The 12,761-nt window shown below is 34.0% G+C and overlaps 2 protein-coding genes across 2 annotated transcripts; one reads left to right on the top strand and one right to left on the bottom strand.

Moving 5' to 3' along the window:
• The first annotated feature begins 1,590 nt into the window (after positions 1-1,590).
• Positions 1,591-7,138, top strand: LOC113509018 (gametocyte-specific factor 1-like). The gene is made up of 4 exons (XM_026892254.1): positions 1,591-1,715; positions 4,375-4,550; positions 4,949-5,074; positions 5,756-7,138. Exons 2-4 carry the CDS (start codon positions 4,380-4,382, stop codon positions 5,888-5,890), a joined length of 432 nt encoding a protein of 143 aa, XP_026748055.1. The 5' UTR covers positions 1,591-1,715; positions 4,375-4,379; the 3' UTR covers positions 5,891-7,138.
• A 367-nt stretch (positions 7,139-7,505) lies between these two features.
• On the bottom strand, positions 7,506-8,695 carry LOC113509017 (protein HGH1 homolog). The gene has a single exon (XM_026892253.1). The coding sequence runs from the start codon at positions 8,612-8,614 to the stop codon at positions 7,535-7,537; it is 1,080 nt and encodes a 359-aa protein (XP_026748054.1). The 5' UTR covers positions 8,615-8,695; the 3' UTR covers positions 7,506-7,534.
• Between the last annotated feature and the right edge of the window lie 4,066 nt (positions 8,696-12,761).

Here is a 12,761-nt window from a genome sequence, read left to right as displayed (position 1 = left end):
GTTGATTTTTAATTAAGTGTTTGTTTTATTCATCAAGCTAGCTAACTACTTGGTGTTATAACCAGCTACATAGGTACATTCCCCGATAACCTAACCGCAACTTTTTTCCGGAGTAAAACGCTAAAGGCTACAACCCACTCAATATCATCATTGGCCTAGCCTTTTCCTAACTATGTTGGGGTCGGCTACCAGTCCAACCGGTTTCAGCTAAGTACCAGTGTTTTACAAGGAGCGACTGCCTATCTGACCTCCTTAACCCAGTTACCTGGGCAACACGATACCCCTTGGTTAGACTGACTGTCAGACTTTTTCAAGCTTCCGACTACCTTTTTTTTTTTTAAATCACTTATTCATATATAACTTTACATTGCATTTACAAGACATTTAAATGACCTGTAACGACTGTCAAAGATGTAGGAATAACAGCCGGGACCCACAATTTAACGTGCCTTCCGAAACACGACTACACTACAACCCACTCAATACTCAATGCTTTATTGCTTCCGTAATGTAGTTACAGGTGGTAATTTTAGGCCACGTCGAGGGCACGGCGTTGGTATATGTCGGATTGGCATTATGCCCCTGCCGTTATCCCAATTATTTTTATTTGTGGTCGGCGCAAGATGTCTTCTTCCATACCTTTCTATCTGACGTCATCTCACAAGAAACACTATTTGGTACATGTCGGACTGTATAGACTAAAAATACCAAGGGCCCCTTCTACTGTTTAAGCCAGAGCCATGAGTTTTCTCGCGCATAATATATGCCTACCCCCTGGGACACATTTATTTAGGAACCTCATAAATTTTAAAAGCAAGGAAAATCCATTTTATTCATTATAAAAGAAATGTTAGCTGCTTATAGGTAACCTTTGTCTTTATTAAATGATGAAACTTTTTACTCACGCGTATTTTACGCGGCGCGCGTCAGCTCATGATTCAGGACTCCGGTTGGATCCGAAACTAGTCCGGCAATCCTGAAAAATACGCATGAGTAAACCGTTGCATCATTGAATAATTAATCATTCTCACGATAGTTACTATCAACACCTTTGTCCTGCTGAACCGCTGGTTCATTAGTGCATACTTATTTCAGGCAATTCAGAGGATATTGAAGACGATCATTGCTCGGCCGGCCATGAGGCTTAAATGATATCGGATTCCAATACTTCATTTGCAAAATATACAAATTTACAAACTTTTTGATGCATACTTCAACGTTTTCTTTTTATTATTACACCTCTGTGGTAACTCCTATTATTCGAATAGGGGAAGTCCCTTTAATAAACAATATATTTTGAAAGCAGAATAAATGAGCACGGAGTTTTAACATTAAAAAGGCGTAATTAGTCGCATTCATTAAAGTAATTTACATGTACAGTTTAATAAGCCGCATAACTAGTATATTACTTTGTGTTGGTTTTATTACATAAAAAGTTTATGTCTATGCAATATTTAAGTATTAAAATTTTATTTTTAATAACTTATTAGTTCACTCCTTGTGGCTGTATTCGCTTAGCCTTTGCTTTTAGATAACGAAACGTGTTTTGAAGCTGTCAAATTCTGAACAACAGATTTCATTTCACTTTTCTTCTGTGGTCAAAGTTGTCATTCAAGTTTTAAACGTTGTATTTTCTGATTTCGTGCTATTTACACATTGCTTTTTATTCCGTAAGCAAAAGCAGAAGTTTTCTTAATTAAGTTGCCAATAATCATGTAAGTAGCTCTTCTAAATCTAAATATTATTGAACATTCTAAATTACTTGTCCCTCATAAGCTTATTGTATAAATCAGCACTTTTTCTTAACAAAGGTAGTCTTTTCCATTATTTTATAATCTTAACAAGTAGATCGTAACACTTTTTACTTAATAGCAGTATGAATTATTGCCTTGAGATTTTCGCTTTTTAAAAAACAATACAAACGCGTCAGTAAACTTTTCCACCCGCCAAATTTTTTATCGGTAGTAGTACTTTATTATTTTTTAATAAATGGTTTTAATTAATCTGATATAATAGCTACATTGTAGTTAATAATGATCCCTTGTCTAACTTGAAAGAAAATTGAGAATTGTGTGATTACTTTAAATAGACTAACAATATACATTGTTGTTGAATTTGGTTTAATAACGTAGTACATGTAAGTCCTTGTGCAAGTAGATAATTTTAATGTTTTTAAACCCCTAAAAACATATAATATTCCGTATTGTGTTATTCTTTCTTTACATCAGCCTAGCCTTTTCCCAACTATGTTGGGGTTGGCTACTAGTCCAACTAGTTTCAGCTAAGTACCAGTGTTTTACAAGGAGCAACTGCTTAGCTAACCTCCCCAACCCAGTTACTTGTATAATACAATACCCCTTAGTTAGACTGGTTGACAGACTTCAAGCTTCTGACTACCCGTAAGGCTGTCAAAGATGTAGGAATGATAGCCGGGACCCACAATTTAATGTGCAACTCGTTATGATGAAGATGGTCACCCATCTACGGACAAACCCGTCAAGCATAGCTTAACCTGTGATTGAATCACTTATGCGGTTATAGCTTAGCCATAAGCTCCTCCGTGTTATTCTTTCTTTAAAAATGTCTTTTCAATCTCTCGCACAAGGATTCTCTTAAACAAATCCCTGTTGATGTATACTAAATAAACATCCAATTTAAGTGGTGTAGAGTCCTGTTTCAAGTACCTCTGTATGCATATATGAATAACTATTTAGCCATAGTTTAGTATTGCATATATCCAATGAGAGCTAACATATCACTCCAAATAAATAATAATAATAAAATAAATGCGGACAACATCACATACATTGTTCTGAACCCAAAGTAAGTTGCTTAAGCACTTGTGTTATGGAATTCAGATACAACGAAGGTACCACAAACACCCAGACCCGGGACAATGTAGAAATGTGAATTTTTACATTGACCCGACTGGGGATCGAACCCGGGACCTCAGAGCTAGCGACACCTTGAAACCGGTGTGTACGCCACTCGACCACGGAGGTCGCCATAGTTTTAAAAGTCTATTATAAAAGATGCAAATTACTCTAGTTCTACTCTCTTTCGTTAATTGTCATCCCCAAAAATACCTTCAAAAACATGCTGTGCAATGGGGTTAATAGAAAATAGTGTTTTTTTAGGGGGTTGCATGCACTTGCTAACATAAAATATTTGTTATGAATTTTTTATCAACATCTTTTTATTTTATTTTAAGTGCACAAATTTTAAACATATTTACTAGTAGAAATAACTCCAATTACAAGTTTCCACTGATTACATAATAATTATAACACGGCCCACATTACTGGCCGCTGGAAGCCCGCGGTCGGTATATGAAGGACTGCAACGCATTGCCATACACCGACACAAAGACGCGGATGACGTAGCACGGCGGTTCAGGTTTCGTCAGTTAAAGTCTGACACTACCCATTTCCTCCCCCGAGGGAGTGGGTGTCCATGAGGATTCCCCCGCCTAAACAAAAAAAAAAAAGGTCCCATTATAAGTACGACTTGCTCTTGTCATGTAAGAGTTTTGTCTGTAAGAAGTTCGTGTCGGTGTGAATAGCAGATTAAACTTACGTAAGGATGTACTAGGTACGCACATTTCCACCTTGCCCACCAATTGTGGTACATCGGCTGAACCATTCTTGATCTTGAACAAGAATGCCAAGTCTGCAATTTTTCTCCGTTCATATTTATTTATTTATTTATTTATTTAGTACACCAACAGTACAATTACCTTAAAGCTTAACATTTACATTTTCAAAGTGTAATAGAGACAGTAATGGCACAGATTATAGGCATGCATGACATTTTCAGAATGATTTAAGATAACTATAAACTACAACTTAGTACTATTACAAGATGCAAATAGACATTAGGTATACAAGAAGTAGTTCGACAACTATATAGAATAAGGAAATGTGTAAAATACAACTTAAATTATGTTTAATAGGGAGCGTCTGTATGATATAAATTTCATAGAAAATATATCAATATATATAGTGGGAGAATATGATTTTTTTTACAACGAATAACATAGTTAGGCAAATATAGTTTAGAATGGAACTGAATGAACATCATGAATTTTCGTTGGATACCTTCCAAGCGCTCAAAAATTTGAAAATATTAATAATATGATCTCTATATTTCTTATTTTAATAAAAACTGTTTCTATCTTTTTGTTGGAGTTTCTTGCCAGTTCTTCTCTATAAGAATGACACTTTGGAACCGTGCAACCATAGTCATTATTGTAGCACTCTAAAATGCCTAGAAAACAGCCTAACCCGAAATAAAAACTTTTGATTTTTATTTTATCCACCCCAAAAATACCTCTTTACCCCGTTTCACCGTTAACTAAGTAATTATCAATTCCAGTAACGATGGAGCCCAAACCGCATGACATGATCTCGTGCCCTTACAACATGGCTCACCAAGTTGAACATTACCGTATGCACATACATCTACAGAAGTGCCGGAAACAGCACCCGGACAGCAAGAAAGTACCGTGTCCGTTTGACGCAACACATGTTGTTAATGATGTTGAGTTAGATGTACGTATTCAGTTTTATTATTTTATTCTGTAAATGCTTGTCTAAGCCAAAATTAATGGATTTAAAAATTCTAAATAACTACGTTTTAAAATTCCAACATTATCAAAATTGGGCATTTTTATAGTAGTAAATTGCATTGTCATCAGGTTTGAAGCTACACTGAAAATTTCAGCTTGCTAGCATATCGGGAAGTGCCTCAAAATTAAGTTGCATAAATCCAACCAATTTTGCATGAATCCAAAACTAGCCTATGTCCTTTCTCAGGCTATAAACTATCTGTCTACAATATTTCGTAATCAGCTCAGTAGTTTCCACAAGACAGGCGAGACAGAGAGATATCCGCATTAAAATATTAGTATAGATAAATATACTTGTTAACTTAGCAATTATCTTTTCAGTACCATGTTTCGACTTGCCCAAAACGTCATATGTTGGATACACAACTATATGTGATGGATGACGACCATCGACCGACAGTGCCAGTTGTACAGTCAGCGCCAGACACCTCAGACGATTGGGAGAATGTGAGTAAAGAGTTCATAGTTTAAAGCAGTAGTTCCCAAACTTATTTTTCTCGTGGACCACTTTCAAAATTTTACTGGTTTCGGTGGACTCGCTGCTGCTATATTTCTACAACATTCTTAGCCAAAGTGAGCCTAAGAAGCTAAAAATAAAATTGTGTCGCTTCTGAGCTCTGTCTTTACATTGGACTAGCTGTTGCCAGCGACTTCGTCCCCGTGGCGTGGTTAGAAGATATAAGTTATGATTTATACCTGCCCTATTTTTTCACATTTTCCATTGTATCTTCGCTCCTATTAGTCGCAGCGTGATAATTTATAGCCTAAAGCCTTCCTCAATGAATGGTCTATTCAACACAAAAAGAATTTTTCAATTTGGACCAGTAGTCCCTGAGGTTAGCGCGTTCAAACAAACAAACAAAGAAACTCTGCAGCTTTATATATTAGTATAGATATCGAATACGCAAGTTTTACTCTTTACTGTTAAATGCAGATAATTTTCGTGGACCCCCATTAATATCTTATGGACCCCCATTTTTTTATTCACGCCTATATACACCCTCGGCAAGTCTCCCGTGGAACCTTGGGGGTCGATCTGGACTACTTTGCGAAAACAAGTCAACATCCCCATTCCGAAGTTGTATAAAACAATACTAGGAACTAATAGCAAAAATCTAAATTTTTCAGGAATATCATACTTCGTACAAACCTGACTTTTCAAAGAAAGGTGCTCACATGATAGTCAAAATTAAAGGTGCAACACCATCGGAGAGGCGCAAGGCTCGTATGGAAGCGATAAAGAACTATAAACCGCTCGAATAATGTTCATTTGTATATTAATGATTAAATTTAAGTATTTTTGTAAAAATATTGCTTTTTTTCTTATTAAAGTTGTATCAGTGATCTGACTCTGACCGACTCTTCCAGTGGAAATTGACCTTAATTTGTAAAAACGTTTAAGAATTAAATATGTATATTTAAAAATAAAAAACAAGAATTTCTCTTTTTTGTGTTCAAACTATACAGGGCGGTTTTTTCGGTGATCGTTTGCAGTTTAATTTATAATGTATAGGTATTTTTGTCTTTTAGGACAAAAGAAACTCATAATAATTTTATTCTCCTAAGCATTATGCGAGCTAATGTAAACTAATCTAGTTTCGGTGGACGTTCGGCTGTACCATGGAATCCGACACTACACTAGGAGGTAATTCCTGCATGGATGAATGGAAATTGAATTAAATTGGAAATTATTCGTATTCTCCTAAACATTATTCATTGTAGTCTGACTGTTGACAATTCCGCCACGTACTGATTTTAGAATTATTGTGTTAGCCAAATGCTAAGGAATAAAAAAAAATCTCAAAAAACAAAAATACGTATCCATTGTTATGAATTATCGGAAATATCTGCACACCTGTCTATTATGACGTCTTGCAAACTTTAGAGATATAAAAAAATACGATACAAAAATAAAATATTCTGTTCGTGCGTATCTATTTATTTTTATACTTTTAAATCATCCGTTGTTTATAAGGTAACAGTTTCGGAAATGTTTCTACGCTAGACATGACGAGGGGGAACGCATTCTAGCGAGTTGCGCAGATATTTCCGACGGCTTCTTGGCTTAAAACAACTTGATTTTGTTTTGTGTAACAGTCCATAAGATTTAAATAGTATTACAATAATTTTTATAGTAAGTTCCTTCACGATAATTCGTTATTAAATGATGTAACGGTTTTCTGACACCGCTGCCTACGTCAATACCGACTGGCGACCCAGCCGCGTCAGCTCATGAAGTACTCCGGTTGGGTCTGAAACTAGTCGGGCTACCCCGATAAATACGCGTGAGTAAACCGTTGCATCATTTAATAGTTCAAATATTTAGTTTTGACTTCCACTTATGTAATTCAGTTTGTTTGTAATTAAAAGCTGAGATTGTTAATTAAAGTTTTTCTTTGTAGATACCTGCGTTAAGAGGACGCACTGACAAACCCTCTTTAATTCATTATGTAAGGTCTAGGGTACGTTTAACTATATCTGATTGTTTAATAAATGACAAGAACATTTGCATTTGATAGTTTTATTCGCTCCCCATTTACGAATTGATTTTGTTATGTTTTTTAAACGCAGGCAGCGTATTGTTAGGGAGCTAGTTGCGCGGTATCTTCTCTCGCAAAAAAGCTCGCTTAGGGAGTGGTGAAGGGTGGGCGAAACTGGAGACTGTCAAATGTAATTTGACCTTCAAAGTGTTATTTAGTAGCTCAATTTTAATAAACCAATTTTGATTTAGATTTTTGAAGTGGCTGAGTGCACTATTTTTTGGGAGGCATAGTTTGAACAAATTTTCCATGAGATTCTGTAAAGTCGCATTACTTTTTCGGTACTAAACCTGATGAAACAAACACAGCTATCAATTAATGAAATAAAAACTCCCATAAAATGTATAACAAAAATATATTTAAATATTTATTCTTTAATATAATCTTCATCCATTTTCTGGAACTTCTCTACCATATCATCCGGTACTTCTACGGCAGACAATTCTTCTGCACCAACCTCATCTTCTTTCTGAATAAGTATGTCTACAACATTCTCACACGCTAACCGTACCTTCGGATCTTTCTCCCACTTGTGATACTCTCTTAATACGTAATACACTCCGTTGTTCCTCAAAATCTCTCGGCCGGTCTTTCTCATGCACAGTTTGTTTAACGTTTCCAAAATCATTCTGCGTATATCAACGTCAGTTTCTCGTTGCTTTTCTTTCGGTAGATATTGTAAAGAAATTGGTAACATATCCATTTCTTCATCAATGTATTCTTCGCCACCCATAATTGGGTTTAATAAATATGTTAACAGTTCTAAATCGTTGCTTAAGAGGAAACTGTGGAACTCGGGATCGAAAGATATGTTTCTCAATGTGCCCATAGCGCCACCTCTGCGTATATTTGATTGCTCATAGCTACAGAACGGTAGTAATTTCAATAAAGGAATGTGTGGGTTTTCTTCTGTCAGCCATTTTCGTATCCTGTGACAGCAAGATAAGTTTGAAATCATGGGTCCTATGTAGTTTAAATGTGAACCTCTTTTGTTAAATTCAACATGGCAGTAAGCGTTTAAAATGTCATTTAAATGCGGTAAAAACGTATCTAAAGTCGACTCTACTTCAGATTCTACGCGAGTAATGTTTGATAATGCCATGCAGGCTGCATCTGCGTCCTTTTTTTCTGGATTTAAAACATAACCTATAAGTAATTTGACGATGTTTTTGTTGCCATCGGACTTGAATTTTAAGAGCTCTGTAACTCCTTTAGCACTCGCTGTTATATTCACAAGGATCAGTAAAGCGTTTTTAGCGATTTCTTCAACTTTATCGTCTGTTAATACGATGATACTTTGAATAATTTTGTCTTGAGATAGCAAAGTGTTTATACCGTCTTCAGTCCCTGAAAGTCCAACTAAATGGTCCACTGCTATATGTTTCAAGTCTATCCGTGCTTCAGGCTTTAAGAACTGCACTAGTTCGTCAAGTGGATCCCCTGCCATTATTATTTTCTGTTCAATTATTACAAATATAACCTTTTACACAACCAATGCGTGGTATAAATAAACTTGACTGACAATACTGACATTGACGTGACAGAGCGTTTCATTTATGCATGGAATGATGAGAATGCGTTTAATTTTGTTGGTCATCTTAGAAATAAATTCTATAATACCTATACATTTTTTAAAGTATATTTTAGTCAATAATAAATTGGTACTATTCTAACTAAATATAAACTGAATAATCTGAACATGAGAAACGTTAAAACGCTGTCAAGTGCCATCTTGGGGCGAATAGCAAAAATAAAAAATAAATTTCAAGTGAAAACTCAACAGATGTCGCTACGTGTCATTTTTTTAACAACATGACTACAGTATACTGTAGTACCCAATATAAGTTACAAAAACGAAAATCACGTAATGAAAAAGTAAGCTGTTATGATGTCTTTTATTAATAATTAAACATCTTTTATAAGTCTTCAACAGGTTTATTTTAATATTCAAATTGTTAGATACACAGGTACAAGGTAATGCTCTCTTATTCTATTGTCATCAACTAACAACTCTATTTAATCTAGGGAGGTTACTATTCTACCATAGACTATGAACCATAATACTCGATACTCAATATTCGACTAACCATATAACATCCTTCCCTTTTACATTATTTACTTGAGATTATACTGAACTACTGACTTATACATTTACTATAAGAACATTTAAGTTTACAAATCAAGTTACTTCCAAGCTAGATAATTAATAACAATTTCTTACTGAAGTTAACTATTAAATTCACAAGTGATGAAGACTCTTATTTTTTCTTAGTTACAATCAATCATATGAAAATACAAACTTCTTAATTATTAATTAAATTCTTATTAATCATGTAGATCTTACTGATGTATCAACTTATTAATTAAACAAAATCTTTAAGATAACCTGGTCTTTTAATCAATCTACCTGATCTGGATGCTCTACTACTTGATGCATCATTATTAGAAATAACTTGCCCTGAAGAATCCCTATCTCTAGGTGTCACATTAGTTTGTATGTCATGTCCTTGAATCTTTTGCCTCTCTACTTCTTGTCTCTCACTAACTTCACAATCTCCTTGATCTACTACCCTGCTCCTATCATGATATTTTCCTCCTTTAATCAACATTTTCCTATTCCTAGTTAAAATATTTCCCGACTCATTTCTTACTTGGTACGATCTAGGTCCACTACCTTTCCTTATCACTACTCCACTCTCATGAGGTTTCTTACCATTCTCATCCTGTATTTTAACAATTTCTCCTTCTTTCAACTCTGGTAAGTCTCTACTTCCTTTATTATAGTATTTTTTTTGAATTTCCTGTTTATTTAAAAGTTCTTGTTTATGTTTGTCCTTCCTATCCTGTTGTAAATCTAATTTTGGCAAAATTGTCTTAATGTTTCTATTGAATAACAATTCTGAAGGTGATTTCCCATCTGTTGTTACAGGAGTGTTTCTATACATTAACAAACCTAAGTAAATGTCTTTCTTATCATAAATTAGCTTTTTTAACAATTTCTTAACAGTTTGTATGTATCTTTCTGCTAATCCATTCCCTTGGTGATGTTTTGGACTTACTATCTTATGTTTAAAATTCCATTCTTTAGCAAAAGTTTTAAATTCACAGCTACTAAATTGAGTTCCTGCATCTGTATAAACTATATAAGGAATACCATGTCTTGCTAGGATTTCTTTAATACTGTCAATTGTACTTGTTGCATATAAATTATTTAATGGTTGTATTTCTACATACTTACTATAAGCATCAACAATCAATATGTATGGTTTTGAATATAGAAAAAATATATCTATTGACAATATTTCCCATGGTTTTCTTGGAACTTCTTTCTCAATCATTGATTCTTTCCTATTAACATTCTGAAAACTTTTACATGTGTCACAATTTTGTATCAAATCTTCTATCTCTTTATTCATATTTGGCCAAAATACTGAATTTCTTGCTAATACCTTGGTTTTTTCTATGCCTAAGTGTGCATAATGTATTTTCTCTAATATTTCCTTTCTTTTTGATTGTGGTATTACTATGTTTCTACCTTTTACAATTAATCCTCTTATATTACTCAACTCATCTCGGTAACTATAGAAAATTTTTGCTTTACTATCTATTAATGACTTATTTTCTGGCCATCCTTCTAAGATATATTTATTTACTGCCATTAATTCTTCATCTTTAGCTGTTTCTAACACTAATTCGTTAAGTTTTTCATCTGATATTCTAAAACTTTCCATAATCATGGCTACATGTGTTTCTACTTTTAAATCTGAATTTTCTTCTGTTTCTGATAAATGTGATCTACTCAAATGATCTGCTACTAATAGTTCTTTACCTGGTTTATAATTTAACTCAAAAGAATAAGGCTGTAAAGCCATTCTCATTTTTTGCAATCTCGCTGGACATCTATTTAGTGGTTTAGAAAAAATTGCTACAAGCGGTTTATGATCAGTTTCTACTTTGAACTGACTTCCATACAAGTACTGATGAAACTTAGTTACTCCATATAAAATTGCTAAACATTCTTTCTCGATCTGACTGTATTGTTTTTCAGTTTCTGTCATTGCCCTAGAACCATAAGCTATAGGTTTTCCTTCTTGTAATATGACACTACCTAATCCTGCTTTGGAAGCATCAACACTCAGTATAATATGCTTACTCATATCAAAATAACTCAAAACAGGTGGTTCAATTAATAATTTCTTCACATTCTTATATGCTTTATCTTGTTCAGTTGACCATACAAAAGGTACATCTTTCTTAATCAATTGCCTCAATGGTGCTGTTACCTCAGACACATTGGGAATAAATCTCGCAACATAATTAATCATACCTAAAAACCTCAATAATTCTTTCTGAGTTTTTGGTTCTTTCATCTCTACTATAGCTTTTATTCTGTTCTGATCTACCTTAATTCCTTCTGTTGTTAATACATGTCCTAGGTACTTAACTTCTTTCTTTTTAAAATTACACTTCTTCCTATTAAATTTAATATTATATTCTTGTGCTTTTTTAAGTACTTGTTCTAATATTCTGTCATGTTCAGCTTCTGTTTTAGAATGTATCAAAATATCATCTATATAAAGTTCTACTCCATCAATATCTTTAAATATTTCACTAAATACTCTGTGAAAAACTTCTGGACTTGAAGCTAAACCAAAAGGCAACCTATTGAAATGAAATCTTCCAAATGGTGTATTAAATGTTGTTAAGTTTTTACTATTATTTGATAATTTTATCATCCAAAAGCCTTTATTTGCATCTAAGGTACTGAAATAATTACTTCCCTTTAACTTTGCTATTATTTCATCAACATTAGGTATCATCATTTGTTCTCTTTTAATTTGAGTATTTAAATATTGTGGATCTAAACAAATTCTCATAGCTCCATCTGGTTTAGTTGTCATAACTAATGAACTTACAAAATCTGTCGGACCTTCTGTGTGCTGCTGCTTAGTGTCAAGTCGCTTTCTCTAAGTAGTCTGTCTTTTAATCTCTTGTCAATAATTCCTGTGACTATCTTATCTCTTAGCATTCTATCTGACAGATTTCCAAATTCGCATTCTACGCTTAGCTTCTTTATATCAGTAAAAAAACTATCAAATGTTTCGTTTTCTTTCTGGTTTCTGGTGAAGAATAAATGTGAATTGACACTTTCATTTTTTCTTGGTATGAAATATTCATTAAATTTCTTGATTACCTTTTCGTAGTTGTACGCCTCATTTTCCTCAAAATCGAATGTTGCATGTATGTCCTGGGCTTCCTCACCCATACAATGCAAAAGTAACGCTGTTTGCACTTCGCTAGTTTCATTCTTGGCTCCTGATGCTAATCTATATATTTCAAATCTCTGCATAAATTTTTTGTATTCCTCCATAGATAGGTTTTTTAAGCCTGTAGGGGGTTTTAGTCCCATAATTCCAGTGGATTTCATTTTTTCTTTTTGTGCAGACTCCGCCATTTTCTTGTTTCACTTTGCGTCTTTGTTTTGTACAACCAACTTGCAGAACTCGGAACACGTCAGCGTATCTATTTGAATATGTCACGAACCTGATTTCTTCGATTACGCAGCGCCATGTTATGATGTCTTTTATTAATAA

The sequence above is a fragment of the Trichoplusia ni genome, chromosome 3 (genome assembly GCF_003590095.1).
Source record: "Trichoplusia ni isolate ovarian cell line Hi5 chromosome 3, tn1, whole genome shotgun sequence".
Lineage (NCBI taxonomy): Eukaryota > Metazoa > Arthropoda > Insecta > Lepidoptera > Noctuidae > Trichoplusia > Trichoplusia ni.
Note: the sequence above shows the minus strand (reverse complement) of the source record. Positions and strands in the feature narration are given on the sequence as shown.